Below are 18,410 nucleotides of genomic sequence, written 5' to 3'. Positions count from 1 at the left end.
ATCAAGATTACTTCACACAACAGATTAAAAATCTTTTTGAAGGTCCATCTGATACTTCTTAGCAATCAAGAGAAAACGACTGTTGGAACTCTATGTAAAAGGTCACACTATCATTGGGAATTAATGTATTTGAAGTAAAGGTGAGAGCCTGTAGAATTGAGGTGAAATGTATTGCCATATGTAACTACGAAGAGTTGGTATGAATTGTCATGGTTAATTTCAGAGAGATTACTACTTTTCTAAAAGCACAAAAGCGTTAATTTTTTTTTACTGAAATCTTTAAAAACCAGTTTACTTTATAGCTTTGTCTTTAAAGGATTTCTCCCTACTCACTGATATAAAATCAGAAAAAAAAGACTTTTTAAATGGTGTAGCTCTCTATGTTTAGATATTTATTTATTTTGAATTTATGAGGATGTCTAAACCCATCCTCCACCATATTCTTTTTACTTTTACACAGTCGGTTTTACCAATTGTTGAGCACCTTTGACAGTATTTTATCTTGCTATTTAGTTATGTCCAATTCTTCATGATCCTGTAGCACACCGATGCTATCCATGGGGGGGGGGGGGGTTTCTTGGCAAAGAAACCGAAGTGGTTTGCCATTTCCTTTTTCCAGTGGATTAAGGGAACATAGGTTAAATAACTTGCCCAAGGTCACGTAGTAAGTGTCTGAGATTACATTTGAACTCGGGTCTTTCTGACTCCAGATCTGACACTCTTATCCACTGCATTACTTCACCGCCGCACTACTGCTATTACAAATAGTAGGAAAATTCATATAATCTTTATCGATTGAGTTCAGATAGAAATTTTACTTGATATTCTTTCACGAAACAGTCTATCTTCCATCTGCCTGGCTTTGCACTGGGTATTAGTCAACTAGCATTATTTATTTAATTCAATTTTATTTTTTTTTACCAATTACATGTAAGTTTTCTGAAATTAAATGATCCAAATTGTCTCCCTCCCTCCCTTCCTTCCCCCCTCCCAGAGCTGGCAAGCAATTTAATCTGGCTTATATATACATATATATAAAATATCATGCAAAATATGCTTTCACATTGTTCTTTTTGTAGTGAATAATCATATAAAACAAAAGCCCCCAAACAAAAACCCAAATAAACAATTGAAAAATCTCATATGCTTTCATTTGCATTCTGACTCCAACAGTTCTTTCTCTGGAGGTGGAGAGCAATCTTTGTCCTGAGTCCTTCCAAATCATCCTGCAGGGATCTTTGTACTCCTGAGAGCAGCTAAGTATCGATCCCATTTGATCAGTCCACAGTATTGCTATTACTGTGCTCAGTGTCCTCCCAATTCTGCTCATTTCACTCTGCATCAGCTCTTTCTGAAGTCATCCAGCTCATCACTCCTTACAGCACAATAGTATTGCATCACGATTATGTACCCCAAGTTGCTCAGCCACTCACCAATTGAGCCTGCTCTTTGTCTCCATAAAAAGGACAGCTATAAATATTTGTGTACACGCAGGTCCTTTCCTCTTTCTTTGGGACACAGACCCAGTAGTAGTATTACTAGATAAATCGGTATGCATTCTTTTGTAGCCCTTTGGGCATACTTCCAAATTGCCCAGAATGGTTGTACCAGTTCACAACTCCACCAACAATGTACTAACGTCCTAATTTTACCACATTCCCTCCAATGTTTATTTCCACTAGTTTTTTTAGTTGATTTTCTAGGATTCTCCAAGCATAGCATCATATCATCCGCAGAGTGATAGTTTAGTTTCCTTATTCCTTCTTTAATTTCTTCAATTTCTTTTTCTTCTCTAATTGCTAAAGCTAGCATTTATAGTACAATATTAAATAGTAGTGGTGGTAATCCTTGCTTCACTCCTGATCTTACTGGGAAGGCTTCTAACTTATCCCCATTACAGATGATACTTGTTGATGGTTTGAAATGAATACTACTTATTATTTTAAGGAAAGGTCCTTTTATTTTGATGTTTTCTAGTATTTTCAGGAGGAATGAGAATTATATTTTGTCAAAGACTTTCTGCATCTATTCAGATGATCATATGATTTCTGTTAGTTTGATTACTGATATGGTCAATTATACTGGTGGTTTTCCAAATATTAAACCTGTCTTGCATTCCTGGTATAAATCTCACCTGGTCATAGTGAATAATCCTTGTGATAACTTGCTGTTATCTCTTTGTTAGTATCTTTTTTAAGATTTTTGCTTCAATGTTCATTAAGGAAATTGTTTTGTAATTTTATTTCCCTGTTTTGGGACGTCCTGGCCTAAGTATAAGTACCATATTTGCATCATGAAAAGAATTTGGTAGAACTTCTTTTTTGCTTATTTTGCCAAATAGTTTGTATAGTATTGGGATTAATTGCTCTTTAAATGTTTGATAGAACTCACTTGGAATCCATCTGTCCAAGGGATTTTTTCATAGGGAGTTTATTGATGACTTGTTTCTGAGATGGAATTATTTCAGTATTCTATTTCCCCTTTTGTTAATTGAAGTAAGTTATATTTTTGTAAATATTCATCCATTCCACTTAGATGATCAGATTTATTGTCATATGAATTTCCTATTCCTTAGAAGTGAAACAACCCTTTTTATTTTTGATCCTGGTAATTTGATTCTCTTTTTTCAATAAAATTAACCAACATTCTATTTTATTTTATTTGTTTTGTAAAACCAGCACTTAGTTCAACAGTTCTTTTACTTTTTCTTTTATTAATTTCTCCTTTGATTTTTAAGATTTCTAGTTTAGTTTAACTGGGGATTTTTAATGTGTTATTTTTCTTTTTTTAATTTATTTAGAATATTTTTCCATGGTTACATGATTCATGATTTTTCTCACCCCATTCCCAACCCCCTCCTGGAGTTGACAAGCAATTCCACTAGGTTATACATGTATCATTGTTCAAAACATATTTCCGTGTTATTCATATTTGCAATAGAATGATCTTTTAACATCAGAACCCCAGTCATATCCCCATCAAACCATGTGATCAATCATATGTTTTTTTCCTGTGTTTCTGTTCCCACAGTTCTTTCTCTGGATGTGGTTAGTTTCTTTCTCCTAAATCCCTCAGGATTGTCCTGGGTCATTGAATTGCTGCTAGTAGAGAAGTCAGTTGCATTCGGTTGTGCTACAATGTATCAGGCTCTGTGTATGTTGTTCTCCTGATTCTGCTCCTTTCACTCTGCATCCATTCCTGCAGGTCTTTACAGTTCACATGGAAATCTTCCAGTTCAGCATATTCCATCCCCATCAGATACCTCAATTTATTCAGCCATTCCCTGTAGGACATACCCTCATTTTCCAATTTTTTTTTGTCACCACAAATAGCACAGCTATGAATACTTTTGTACAAGTTTTTTTCCTTATTATCTCTTTGGGGGTACAAACCCAGAAGTGGTATGGCTAGATCAAAGGTCAGGCATTCTTTTAAAGCCCTTTGTGCATAGTTCCAAATTGCCATCCAGACTGGTTGAAATTTGTTATTTTTCTAGTTTTTTTTAGTTGTGTGCCCATTTCAATGATCTCCTTTTTTCTCTATTTTATTGATATAAGTATTTAGGGATATAAAATTTCCCCCGAGTACTGCTTTGGCTGTATCCCATCAGTTTTGATATATTGCCTCCTCATTGTCATTCTCTTCAATGAAATCAGATTGTTTCTATGATTTGTTCTTTGACCCACCAGTTTTGAAGAATTAAATTATTTAATTTACCTTTCTATGAACTCCTATTGATTACAATTTTTATTGCATTGTGATCCAAAAATGTTGCATTAGTTATTTCTGATTTTCTGCATTTGGTTGTGAAGTTTTTATGCCCTAGTGCAGCATTGGCAAAGAGGCATTGGCATGTTAGCATGTGAGCCCCAGCATGCCACAGAGGGTTGCTCTGTTCCTGCTCTCCAATGTGACTGAGGACAATGTTCACATGCTCTGCCCCTCTTCTCAAAAGCCAAATGCAAACACTTCTGTCTCCTGCCTGGGGTAATGTGAGGGGCTCACGGGCTAGGACATGGTCAATTTTTGTATATGTACCAATGGCTGAAAAGAAGGTATATTCATTTTTATCCCTATTTAGTTTTCTCCAGGTATCTATTAAATTTAACTTTTCTAAAATTTCTTCCACTTTCTTTTTTCTTATTTATTTTTTGGTTAGAGTTATCTAGTTCTGATAAGAGAAGGTTGGGATCTGACCCCCACTAATACAGTTTTACTATCGATTTCCTTTTTAAGCTCCAATAGTTTCTCCTATAAAAATCTGGATGCTATACCATTTGGTGCATACATATTGAGTACTGATATTTCTTTATTATCTATACTTCCTTTTATCAAGATGTAATTACTTTCCTTATTTCTTTTAAGCAAATCTATTTTTGCTTTAGCTTTGTCTGAGATCCTGATTGCTACTCCTGCCTTCTTTGTCTCAGTTAAAGCCCAACTGATCTGCTCCAGCACCTTACATTTACCCTGGGTATATCTATATCTGCCTCGTATGTTTTTTTGTAAACAGCGTATCATAGGATTTTGTTTCTTAATTTACTCTGCTACCTGCTTCCATTTTATGGGTAACTTCATCCCATTTATATTCACAGTTGTGATTACCATCTATGTATTCCCTTTCATCTTGATTTCCTCTTTTAATCCTGCCCTTTCTCATTTCACTCTTTCTTTTTACACCACTGTTTTGCTTTTTGGCACTCCTCCCTTTTATTACTTCCCTTCCTACCACCTCCCTTGTTATTCCCCTCCTACTTCTCTATAGGGTCTTTTAGTCACCCCCCCCAACTTCTCCCTCCCTTATATTACTCCCCTCCCCATCATCCCTTTTCTTATTCCCCTTCAACTTCTCTATAAGGTAAGATAGGATTCTATACCCCAATGAATTTGGCGATTCTTCCCTCTCTGAGCCAATTTCAATGAGAGTGAGGTTTAAGTATTACCCATTACGACCCTCATCCTTCCCACCATTGTAATAGTATTCCCTCCCTCCCTTTGCCTTTTTATATAATATAATTTACCCCAGTTTACTTCTCTTCCTGTTTCTCTTAGTATAATCCTCTTTTTCACCCCTAGTTTTTTTTTTACATATCAACCTAAACAGCTTACTATCACACTCTTTGTCTATGTATACTTCTTCTAATTACTATGATAATGATAACAATTTTTAAGAGTTACAGATATCATCTTTCCATATAGGAATATAAAAACAGTTTGACCTTATTGAGGCCCTTACATTTTTTCTCTTATTTAACTTTTTATGCTTCTCTTGAATTTCATATTTGGACATGACATTTTTTGTTTAAGTCTCGTCTTCAGGAATGCTTGGAAATCTATTTTATTAAATGATTATACTTTCCCCTGGTTGTAAACCTAATTCCCTTGCCTTCCAGAATATCATATCCCAAGCCTTCCAGGCCTTCAATGTGGAAGCTGTCAGATCCTGTGTAATCCTGACTGGGGCTCCATGATATATATGTTTTTAATTTAAATTTAATTTTTAAAAATATTCTTCCATGTTTCCATGATTCATTTTCCTTCCCCTCTTCTCTCCCTTCTTCCAGAGCTGACAAGCAATTCCATTAGGTCGTACAAATGTTATCATTTGATACCTATTTTTTTTTTTTACCAAACCCCAAATCATATACCTGTATAAACAAGCAATAGATCCATGATATTTGAGTTGTTTCTGTCTGGTTCTTTGCCATATTTTCTCCTTGACCTGGGAACTCTTGAACTTGGCTATAACATTCCTATAGTCATTTGGGGATTTATTGCAGGAGGTGATATGTGGATTCTTTCCATTTCTATTTTACTCTCTTGTTCAATGATATCAGGGCAGCTTTCTTGGATAATTTATTGGAATACAATGTCCAGGCTATTATTTGGTTATGAATTTCAAGTAGTCCAATAATTCTTAAATTGTCTCTCCTGGATCTGTTTTCTAGGTTAGTTGTTTTTTCAATGAGATATTTCATATTTTCTTCCTTTCCCCCCCCCCCATTCTTTTGGTTTTGTTTTATTGTTTCTTGATGTCTCATGAAGTCATTAGCTTCTATTTGTCTGATTCTAAATTTTAAAGTCTGAGTTTCTTCCATGACCTTTTTGATCCTCCTTTTCCATTTGGTCCATTCTACATATCATGAAACTCTTTTATTCACTGGATTTTTGTGCCTCTTTTTCCAGCTGATAAGTTGTTATTTACTTTTTGCACTACTTTCATTTCTTTTCCCCATGTTTCTTCAACCTGTCTTATTTGATTTTTTAATTCTTTTTTGAGTTCTTCAGAGCTTGAGACCAGTTTCTGTTTTTCTTTGAAGTTTTACTTGTGGTTGCTTAGATCTCACCATCCTCTGTTAGTTTTGTGCTTTGTTCTTTGTCCCCATAGAAATTTTTTGATGGTTAAGTGTTTCTTTTGCTGTTTGCTAATTTCCTGAGGGTTTTTTGTTGTTGTTGTTGTTGTTGTTTGCCTGTGGACTGGGAATTCTGAAAGCTGCTATTTCTGTCTCCTCTGCTGCTGGCTTGCAGGGATTGACACTATAAGCTGTTTTGCCTGGGGGCGGGCTAAGCCTTCACTGCAACAGTATAGACTTGAAAGGGCCCAGTGCTTTGTTATTCTATTATGCTATATAATAGTGTTATACTATTCCAGGCCTCACTATGGGCTGGTACTGGGGTCTGGGACTTCACAGAGTAGGTCTGAGTTGCCCTTTTGTTGGTGTACCCCACATCTCAGGATCCCAAAATTGACCTATTCTCAGTCATAGAACCTGGCACAATTGGTGGAGGGGTGGTTAGCCATCCCTTTTCTATGTGCAGTTTTGCTTCTGGTTCCCCTTTATCCCATGAAAATTAACTCTTTCTCTGTTTACTTTTGAAGTTGTGTTCAGCAGGAGAACCCCCTTTCTCTGGCTTTTTGTTGGCTTTTTTATTCCTGTTGTTTTGAGACACTTTTTTTAAAAGGTTGGTTTGGAAGCATTGTCAGAGCAGTTCTGGCTTTCACTGCTACTAAGATGTCATCTTAGCTGAGCCTCCCTAATATATTTATTTTCTTACAAAGCCCATCACTGAGTTTTCATGGCCAAATTTAGAGCCCGGAGGATTTGAATTAAGCTTTGGGGACATAATTGCAACACAAAACTTGAGTTTTAAAGGCAAATAATGAAAATATGCTGTGAATGCATTAAGAGCTCCTCCTAACAGTATAGTGAACAAGTGAAAAATGAAGTACCTGGTGGTATTCTGGCCAGTCCACAGACTTGTGCTCATTGTTCTCATTTTTTTTTCCTATTGTAAGAGACTCAAATGTGTGCAGTTGTTGATGCAAACATAAAAATGAGGTTACTAATAAAATTGCACAAATGCTTGAATTTCAATGTTCAAAATGCAAATATAGAGGGCTAACTGTATGCTCAATGTGTCATTCGGGGCAGAGACCAACATAGACCAACAGAGACCTTTTAAGTCCAAATGCCATTTTGATACCATTAGAGAAATAGTCTTTTATAGAGTTGTTTACTTTGTTTTCAGTGTACCATGTACTTTCCATATATATATGAATAAATAATAAATAAAATTGTAATATATATATGTATGCATGTGTGTGCATATATACTAATGGGTTTTTAACCAACTCTCTTTAATTTGAAAGCTACATTTACTTCTAATTAGGAGTCGCGAAGATGGATTTAAGACCAGACAGAACCTTAATGCACTTCAACCATCTCCCCCAAAAAGCCATGCTTTATATAAGTTTTATTGATGGAGTGTTTTATGTAGAGAACATTTGTCCTTGTGGATGTAAAGTCTTAATAGATTTGGGTTTATTTTATATATTTGCAGCAACGAATAAGACATGAATGTGGAACTGTGTCAAAGGCAATATAACTGTTGTGGTCCTTGAGAGTGACATGTTCAATAATTACTGAATCAATTATGATTTTTTTAAATGTCCCTAGGATGGTTTGGTATACCTGTTTTGTTTTCTTGTGTTTATAGATTTTTCTAGTGAAATAAGCTCTGGGAGCTTTTTCTCACTTCGTTTATTTATTTATTTGAAATTCAGAGATTTTATTTTCTCAATTACATGTAATAATAATTTTCAACATGTGTTTTCCAAAATTTTAAGATACAAACTGTCTCTAGCTCTCCCTTTCCTCCCCCCACATGGAGATGGTAAACAATTTGATCAGGGCTATATATGTATTATTATGATATAAATACATTACCATATTGAACATTATTGTAAGAGCACACTCACACAAAATCTACCCCCCCCCAATAAAATTGTAAACACACTGATGTGAAAGATAGTCTGCTTTGATCCACATCCATCCAACTGCAACAATTCTTTCTCTGGAGGTGGATAGCATTCCCTTTCATAAGGCCTTCAGAATTGTCCCAGATATTGCATTGCTGCTATTGGCAAAGTCAGTTACATTTGATTGTGCTACAATGTATCAGTTTCTATGTACAATGTTTTCCTGGTTCTGCTTATTTTGCTCTGCATCAGTTCATGTAGGTCTTTCCATTTGAAACCATCCTGCTCATCATTTCTAATAGCACAATAGTATTCATCATTAACATAAACCACTATTTTTTCAGCCATTCTCCATTTTCTAAGTTTTTGCCACGAGAAAAAGTGATGCTCTAAATATTTTTTGTACAAGTAGATCCTTCCTTTTTATTATCTCTTTGGGATACTGGTTTTACTAGATCAAAGCATATGCACAGTTTTGTAGCTCTTTGGGCATAGTTTCCAGTTGCCTTCCAGAACCATTGGATCAGTTTAGAACTCTACCAACAATACAAGTAGTGCCACATCCCCTCCAACATTTATCCCTTTCCTTTACTGTCATGTTGGCCAATCTGATAGGTGTTGAGCTGCCTCTTCAGAGTTGTTTTAATTTGCATTTCTCTCATCAAGAGAGATTTGGAATATTTTTATATGATTATTGATAACTTTGACTTTTTTTTGTAAGTTAAAATGTTTTTTGATGTGTACCATACTAAGGAGTTTGCAGGTTAAGTTTAATCTGTGCATAGTAGGAGATGTATGATTGAAAATCTTTTACCCTAAAAAAGAACTACATATCCCAAGAGCCCACTGACTTCCTGTCATTATGTACATCCTGTAGACAGAGGATAAAGGGTGTGGACTTTGGAGGCTCCTCCTCTCTGATGTAGAATCAGCAGTGATGGTGGTGAGTGGGGATGGCTAAAAATGGCTAACCAGACATAGGCACACGGTCTTTATTTTGTATCTTCTTTATTCCTTGATTTCTAATAATCATTAATAAATCTCTTAAAATATAATATTATTATTGAGATTTAATTTTAACTTTTACAGAGAGACATGGATGGGAAAGGGGAAAAGCAGGAAAACCTAAAGTCATAAGAAAATAGAAAAAAAAACCAACACAGGTTACCAGAACCTCCAAATTTTAAAAAAGCTGTGAGCATTAACATCAATTATACAAGCATTACAAATACATGATGGTGAATGCAATGAAAATTGTCACTGCTCTCCATGGTGTCTATAGATCTAGTTTTCTATAAAAGTTGCAGCATCCTTTTTCCAAATGAAAGCAAACATTCAAATTTTGTTATTCAATGACTTATGGGGTAGGGAGAGTGTTGTAAACAGCCTAGCCCCTTGATGACTATGCATCTTCTTCAGGTGGATACCAGATACCTGGTGACAAGGATAAGGGAGAGGTAAGCAGATGAAAGCATATTTAAAAGGACAAATGCCAAAGAAGGCAAAAATTCCAAGCTTTGTTCAAAGAAGGTGAAATAGCTCTGACTTCGTTATCTGAAAATTGCTTGTTCATATCCTTTGACCATTTGTCAACTGGGAAATGGCTCCTATTCTTATAAATTTGACTTAGTTCTTTACAGATTTGAGAAATGAGCCCTTTATCAGAGAAATTTGTTATAAGTTGTTTTGCTGTTTCCCTTCTAATGTTGGTTATGTTGGTTTTGGTTGATAAAAAGCTTTTTAAATTTAATATAGTGAAAATTATTCATTTTATGCTTTACAGTGCTCTCTACCTCTTGTTTGGTCATAAATTCTTCCTTTCTCCATAGATCTGCCAGGTAAACTATTCTATATTCCCATAATTTAGTTCTGGTACCCCTCTTTATAGTTAAATCATGTATCCATTTCTGAGTACTTTTTTTTACACGATCACATAATTGGCCCAGGTTTGGAGGAGGCCTTGGTTTTCCCATCTTGTGATAATAGATATGTGATGTCTTTTTTTTTAACCCTTACCTTCTGTCTTGGAGTCATTGACTCCAAGGCAGAAGAGTGGTAAGGGCTAGGCAATGGAGGTCAAGTGACTTGCCCAGGGTCACGCAGCTGAGAAGTGGCTGAGGTCAGATTTGAAACTAGGACCTCCCATCTCTATATGTGATGTCTTAAGGTGGGGTAAAGCTAGCATAAGAAGAAGGGGGTTAAGTGATTTCCAAGTCATCCATACATATTGTGAGTATTTGTACCTCTATATATTCCAGTTTTGCAGAGAAGCTTCCATTATCTCCCTTAATGTAACTGTTCACTTTTCATTATATTAGGAGGAGTAAAATGTTTTGTTCCTCTTTTGAACCCACCTTGCATTTTTATTGAACTGAACTTATCAGCACCCTGACATCTGGAAATGGTCCCTGTCCTCCCTCTTCAGGGGTCCCTGTAACCTCTGATTCCCTTGCTTCTAACTCAAGCCTTTGTTGTAAAGGTTTTGACTGATGTTGAATTGTCTCACCCTCTCCCTTTCAGAAAGCCATCGCTTCCTTGTGGCAAAGCCTAATAAAGAAGAAAAACAAAAGAATTTGATCTTCGGCAACTAAAACCCCTTTACCATATCTGGCAGATCCACCATTGGTCCCTGCAATAAAAGGAGGGAGCAGTATTTTTTGAATTCCACTAAATTGAGAGTCAAGCTTGTTCATCAAAATGATGTGGCAATTGTCTCCACTCAATGGCTCGGCTTGTTTCCATTGCTGCCATGATTGTGTGTGTTGTTTTCTTGGTTCCTCGTCATTTGGCATCATTTCATAGAAATAGAAATATTCCCATGCCCCATACACATCTGAATTCTTTCTATTCATTACTTCATTTTTTAAAAATAACCCTTACCTTCCATCTTAGGATCAATACGGTATATTGGTTCCAAGGCAGAAAAGTGGTAAGGGGTAGGCAATGGAGGTTAAGTGACTTGTCCAGGGTCACACAGCCAGGGACTGTCTGAGGCCAGATTTGGGCCTTCCATCTCTAGGCCTAGCTCTGAAACCATTGAACCACCTAGCTGTCCCCTTATTCATTGCTTCTTAAGTCATTGTAATATTCTATTATATTCATGTGCCACCAATTGTTTTAGACATTTTCCAATCAATAGCCACCTACTTTGTTTCCAGGCTTTTGCTCCCACAAAATATCCTGCTGGAAATATTCAGGGTTATATTAGGATTTGTTTTTACCTCCTGAGACTACATGCTTAGTAGCAGGAGCTCTAGGTCAATGGATATGAATGTTTTAGTCACTTCTTCAAGCATCATAATTCTTTAATAATGTTTATTTAAAATATGTAATAATATTTCTTTTCAGAATGTCTGGACCAGTTCAGAACTCTTACAACAAAACCTCAGTCCCTTGACTTCCAACAGCCCTTCCAACATTGATTTCTCATCTTTTTCCCTTTTTGCTCACATACTGGATGGGAGGTGAAAATTCTGAGTTGTTTTCAGCTCTGTTTTTCTTATTCTTAGTGATTTGGGGAAATTTTTCCTGTGGTTAACAGTTTGTAATTCTTCTTTAGAACCCTTAGTTCATATTTCCTGATCACTTATCCACAGGGGGATTTCTATTCTCTTTTTAGATCACACACACGTGTTAATTCCCTCGATATGTTGGATGTCAGACCCTTATCCGATTTGATAAAAGTTTCCCTAGTTTCTCTGCTCCCAGCTGCACTGATTTTATTCACATTAAGCCTTTCACTTTCATATAATCGTAATTTTATTTGTGTGATTTACTCTATTCCTTGTTTATCTAAGATTATTAAGCCACACATGTGATTGGTCCCTGACATGGTTCTTTTCAAGTTGAGGACCATTTTGAGTTGATCATAGTATATAGTATAAAGAATTAATCTAAACCCAATTCCTGCCCAACTCCTTTCCAGTTTTCCTGATAGTTCTTGCTACTACCCAAGTACTTTATATTTTCAGATTTGTAGAAAATTGGGCTACTTAATATGATCGTTGACTCTTATTTATTTAGTTTGTTCCATTGATCAATTTTTCTGTTTTTTTTCAAACGAATACCAAATTATTTTGGCAATTACTGCCTTACAATATAACGAGGACTGGGAGTGCCATTCCCTTCCACTCCGACTTTTACAAACGATTTCCTTTGAGATTCTAGATTTTTTGTTTCCCTAAATGAATTTTATTATTTTAGTTAGCTCTATACTCTGGTGGGAGTTTGATTGATGTGTAGCCTAAATTAGTGTCATTATTTTTTAATATTAGTGTGGCTCAGCCTTGAACAATGAATACCCCTCAATTACTGGTAATGATTATTTTCTTTAAAGAATATTCTGTAGTTGTACTTCTTAAAGTCTTGAGTGTGCTTTGGTAGACTGGCTTCCAGGTATAGAATGCATTTTTAACTTATCTTAAATGATATTCCCTTGGTGTCATTTCCCCCTGCCATATGGGGATGATGAGAATAATTTATCACCATAGAATTACCAGCATGAAGACGTTCCCTTAAAAGCAGATTTTGAATAGCTAGAAATGGGAGTTCCAATAACCAGCAGTAAAATTGAAAGGGAATGCTTTGTTGTCTGCACACCTAATGGCCGTCCACGAGTTCCTGGTGTGAGCACTTTTGTCCAGGGAGGGCCCTGTCAGTCACTGAGGGCTCGCCTCACGCTGGACGTTCAATCACTGAGCTCAGGGGTGGTTTTCAGGCTGGATCATTAAAGAGTGAGAAGGACTAAATCATCTTTCAAAATGTCAAACTCTTTCTGGGCTCCATCCCAGGCCTGCAGGGTGTGAGGAAATGCCAGGAAGCTCTTTGTGCTCTTTGCTATGGTCCAGGCCAGAGATGGGCAGGGTGCCAGGCACCAGGGAGAGAGGCCACCTGTGACTGGTGCCATGCACTGAGGGGTATCTCTGGCTCCTTCTCTTAGCATTTATTACGATGGAACCTTAAAGGAGAGAGCTAATCCACAGAGAGAGCTGCTTGGTTCCAGTCATAGGATCCCAGCGGCCTCTAGCTTGGTGTTTGCCTTTGGAATGTAGTCATTCAGACGTCAGTCCCACAGGAGGAAATACTGTTTCCCCCCTCATTGTGTTATGGGTAATTACATGACAGCCTAACGGTGTTTTGTCAGGGCTCAAAAGCATGAGGTCCTCAATAGTATACGATGGGCTGGGATGCCGGGGTCCCATACTGGAGCCCTGGAGAACAGGGAAAGAGCACGGATCAAATTGCAGGCCACTGGAGATCAGCACCATTCAGACATCAAGAAAACACACGAGGAAAAGGCTGTTTCTCCCCTGCTCCTTGCCTCCTGCTGCCTACATGTCCAACTGGAAGACGTGCAGAATATGAGAGGGGACAAAGAGAATAACTCTCTCTATGGCACCTGCTCTATGCCAGGAACTCTGCCAGGACCTTTGTGACCGTTACCTTATTGAATCTTTGTGAGGCAGCATCTGTTCTTAGGCTCATTTTACAGTTAAGACAACTGAGGCAAGCAAAGGTTAAATGACTTGCCAAGGGACATAAACTAGGCTAGTAAGTGAACTTGGATGTTCCAAACTTCAGTGGTCTGTCCACAGTGGCTCGAGCTGCTTCTGTGATAGTGGGGTGGATTGAGGGATGGGAAAGGGGTGAGGGGTGAAGCCTTGGGCTTTTCTTCCATGGGACTACCATTGAGGTGTTGTGGAATCCAGAGAAGAGGGAGCATCATCTACTACTACTTGGGAGGGATTTGTTCCAAGAAAATAGAGACGATTTTTCCTTTGTCCAACTAATTGAATTCATTTCTCCCTTTTTTGTGGTGACAAAAAAATTGGAAACTGAAGGGATGTCCATCCACTGGGGAATGGCAGAACAAGGTGTGCTATGTGGTTGTCTTGGAATGCTACTGTGCCATAAGAAACGGTGACCAGGAGGATTTCAGAAAAACTTGGAAAGACTTGTCTGGACTGATGCTTGGTGAAGTGAGCAGAACCAGGAGAACACTGTATATAGTAACAGAAAGGTTGCACAGTGATCAGCTGTGAAGGACCAAATGATAGCAATGCAATGCAATGCAAATGCCATCCATAGCCATAGAAGGAACTGTCAGAATATGAATGCAGATCAACCTTACCATTTCTCCTCTTATTTCCTTCATGAGTTTTTCTTTGCATGTGCAATGTATGTCTTCATTCAAGACATTAGGAATTTGGAAATTGATGTTGCAGGACAACACTGGGAAAACTTGTATCAGATTGTTTACCATCTGGAGAGATGAGGGAGAGAATTTGGATTTCCAAAGGTCAGAAAACGGTTTAAAAAAAAATTATTCCTACATGTAATTGAAAAATCAAAAGAGATTTTTATAGGATAAATCACATCAAGGTCTTCTGATTCACTTAATTTTTTATCTCTATTTTTAATATCTTTACTCTAAAATGTATTTTTACAATATAAAATTTTCATTTTGTATATAAGATGCAATAAATGAGAACAGACGAAAGTGGAAAAGAAAGGAGTGTTTTTCTAATACTCAGTTGTTGCAATGACTGTGAGAAAGACCATAGCAATATTGGACCTCAAGGAGCTTACAGTCTAGTCAGGGGTGAACATAGCAAATACCTCTGACATGGGAAATTGGCATCTATTACCAGGGTTGGGAGATGAGGGCCATCAGTGAGCATTGTAATATGGAGTGGCATCTCCCAGATAAATTGGGCTTGAGCTGTACATTGAGGACATGAAGCAGATGGCACAGTGCATAGACTTTACTGGACTTGGAGTCAGGAAGGCCTGGTTTCCAATCTCCTCTCAGACACTAACTATGTGATCACGGACAAGGCATTTCACCTCTGCCTGCCTCAGTTTCCATGTCTGTAAAATGAAGGGGTTAGACTTGATTGGCTCTTAGGTCCATTCTGGCTTTAAATCTATGATCCTGTGATTCCAGGCAGAAGGAAGAATGTGGTCAAAGGCATAAGAGGAATGAGTGTAGTCTGTGGGGAGGATGTTGAACCCTTTTCCTGCTCCTTCCTGAGACTGTCTCCCACCTGGGATTGTCATTTTATTATTGGAAAGTAGCATTTTATATTGTGAGATGCCTCAGCTACTTCTGGTCTTTCAAAATCTCTTATTGTTTCATAGGATACTCTGATGGAATAAGTACTGTCATTCCCAAACAGCATGCTTGAGTTTTAGTGCTTGCCCCAATAGCCAGGACCTTCTAGAATGAAGTCCCATGAAATAGAATAAGAGCAGACATGGACAGAGAACTTTGCAGATATCACCTCAGCTGAATTTTCTACTTTCCACAGACTTACAAGCTTTAGGGATAATGATAAAGTGTTTTAATTTGTGTTCTCCCAAATTGGGATCAGCTGTGATGGAAGTAAGGGGTTTCCTCTCACCGATCTTCAAGTGCAAATTGGCTAGCCACTGATTGGTGTTGACATAAAGGAGGTTTCTGATTAATTATAGGTTGTATTAAATGGTCTTGGGAGTCCTTCCTTCCTTCCTTCCTTCCTTCCTTCCTTCCTTCCTTCCTTCCTTCCTTCCTTCCTTCCTTCCTTCCTTCCTTCCTTCCTTCCTTCCTTCCTTCCTTCCTTCCTTCCTTCCTTCCTTCCTTCCTTCCTTCCTTCCTTCCTTCCTTCCTTCCTTCCTTCCTTCCTTCCTTCCTTCCTTCCTTCCTTCCTTCCTTCCTTCCTTCCTTCCTTCCTTCCTTCCTTCCTTCCTTCCTCCCTCCCTTCTTCCCTCCCTCCCTCCCTCCTTCCCTGCCTCTTTCCTCTGCTGAGTGGCCAGAGGCATCCAGATGAGGGCATCTCTATGGGAAGTTGAAGGCATCATTGCCCCATCCTCAGTAACATATGTTTCTGAACTGACCCATCAGTGATGGCTATAAGTACTGAGCTAGCAATGCACAGGCCTTCCTTGTTTCCTGGACTTCTGGCCTCCATGGCGTCCTCTCAGAGATGGTTGGCCAGGGTTAACAATTCTGCCCATAGCTTTTCTGCTGCTGACTCTAATGGATTAATGCAGGGACTTTAAAGCTGGCACTTGGGCCTCCCCAGCCCTGTCTCAATTGCCTCAGTTTTGTCCATGGGGGTTGCAGAGGACTCCTGGACTCTGATGTGACCATGAAGGATGTGGCGATATCATTTGCCCCAGGACATCCCATCACTGAGGTGCCAGCAGAATGGTGGGAATTTGGAAAGTAGCATTCTCGGGACCCAAATAGGGGCCTGCATTTGATCACTGATTTCTAATGCCCATTTAGTGGACTGCTGTGAAGAGTCAGCCTCCGTTTTCCTGTGGACTGCATCCTCCTTGAGGGCAGGCTCCATCTTTGTTGGTGTTTCTGTCATCTTTAGCACCAAGCATAGTATCACTTGGCACATAGTAGCTGCTAAAGAAATAATTGTTAAACTGATTAAGTTGAATAGAATTTCTACCTCACAGAAAAAATGTTTTGAAATGCTGTATTTTTTTTTTTTTAGCAATTGTTCCTGCCTCAAAACCTCATCCACCAGTGGTGGGTAAAGTGACTCATCACAGCATTGAATTATACTGGGATCTGGACAAGAAAATCCAAAGAAAAGGACCTCAGGAACAGTGGTTAAGGTTTTCAATAGAAGAGGAGGACCCCAAAATGCACACTTATGGTATCATTTATACGTAGGTGCAATGTTGAATAGTTTCAAGTTTTGTCCAGGTTTCCAAATTACGTAGAGGGATTTGTAGTCTTCATCCAGGGCAAACGTTCACGTCGAAGGGTCAGCAATGCCAGAGTGGCTGACTTAAGGAGCTTTTTGGCCCGTCCTTTTTAGAAGAAGAAATTTTAGGTTGCTTCAATTAAATACTGGGTTAGGGTTTTTCTTGGCCCTCTTCAAAATTGAGAAGCAGTAGTGGTAGGGATGGAGTGTCTCTTTGGAGGCCAGAGACCTAGATTTGTGCCCTGCTTGTCATAAGCCAGCTGTGTGACTCTCAGCAAGTCCCCTAACTTCGAAATCACTCCCACACACTGTTAGGACAGTTCTTAACTTGGGGCCCCTGAGTCTCCCCTGCCCCGCCCAAAGAGGATCCGGGAGAGATTTCGGAGGATCTGTGGCCCTGGAAGGAAGACGGCAGCAGTTTTTACTCACCTTTGGCTTCCTTCATATCCTGATTTTTACATTTGGAAGTAGGATTCTGAGCAGGGGTCTGTCTAGGAATTCCCCAGCCTTCCTGCCCCAGGGGTCCAAGACATAAAAGGCCAGAACCCTGGCTTGAAAGCGGGCAGAGAAAGTGCCGAGGTGCTGAGAGGAGGAGTGCCCTTCTCTGAGGAAACCAGAGATCTGGGTCAAAGTGAATTCTTTCGGTTACATAATGAATACATGTTTAAAATGCCAAACTGAGGGACAAAATCTGGGCTGGTCTGAGAGCTGGGTGCCTCGGGATTCACTCCTAGATGGAGGGAGGTGGGATGAGCACCTGACCTAGCCTGAACTGGGCTTTATTCTTTTAGAAAACAATTGAAATCCTCACAGCTATGAAGAGCCACAGAGGGGAGTCTTGGTTGTGGGGACTTGGGATCCGGAGAGCCAGCACCGTGGAATTCTCGTTTTCACACGTATCGATTCTTTTGGATCTGTTTTATGGTGAAATTTCTCTGTCTTCGGAGAAAATATGGATACGTGTGGCTATGTTACAGCACCGTGTACTCCGTTGAGATTGAGAAGGGAGAAGGGAACCTTCTTGACAACCCCAGTCATTGCAGCCAGGCCACCTTATGGGAGGGACGGCATCCTTAACCGTCATTTTTTAAAAAATCAGACTTAGAATTTCCTTATTTTAAATAATATTTCATTCCCCCCCAATTACATATAAAAACAATTTTAAAAATTCATTATAAAGAAAATGTTGAGCTCCAAATTCTCCTCTCTATCCTCTCCTCTCCCCTCCCTGCGATGGTAAGGAAGCACATAAAGACTTTACACATGAAGACTTTTCCCATATTGGTCATTTAGGGAGCTCCCAATATAGAAACCCAGAGATAGGCCCCTGCCGTGCAGCTCTCTGGGGGAGGCCAAGTGACTCGCTCCTGGCTGCAGAGCCATCGAGGCGCAAAGGCGGGCCCTTCTGGCCGTCAGCCTACCGTGGGCCCCAAGAAGGAAGAGGG

The 18,410-nt window shown here is 38.7% G+C and overlaps 1 protein-coding gene across 7 annotated transcripts in view; it reads left to right on the top strand.

The window, feature by feature from the left end:
- FANK1 (fibronectin type III and ankyrin repeat domains 1) overlaps nucleotides 1-18,410 on the top strand; it is a 72,386-nt gene that overhangs the window by 35,588 nt on the left and 18,388 nt on the right. For 5 of the 7 annotated variants that reach the window (XM_007478232.3, XM_001367757.3, XM_056795220.1 and 2 more), the window contains one exon: nucleotides 16,750-16,927. In XM_007478232.3, coding sequence (XP_007478294.1) covers nucleotides 16,750-16,927 — 178 coding nt within the window. Of the gene's footprint in view, nucleotides 1-14,105; nucleotides 14,134-16,749; nucleotides 16,928-18,410 lie in introns of those variants that run through there. The other 2 variants (XM_056795227.1, XM_056795215.1) reach the window with 2 other exon arrangements.

Source organism: Monodelphis domestica, chromosome 1 (assembly GCF_027887165.1).
Source record: "Monodelphis domestica isolate mMonDom1 chromosome 1, mMonDom1.pri, whole genome shotgun sequence".
Taxonomy (NCBI): Eukaryota; Metazoa; Chordata; class Mammalia; order Didelphimorphia; family Didelphidae; genus Monodelphis; species Monodelphis domestica.
This window is presented reverse-complemented; position numbering and strand designations above follow the sequence as displayed.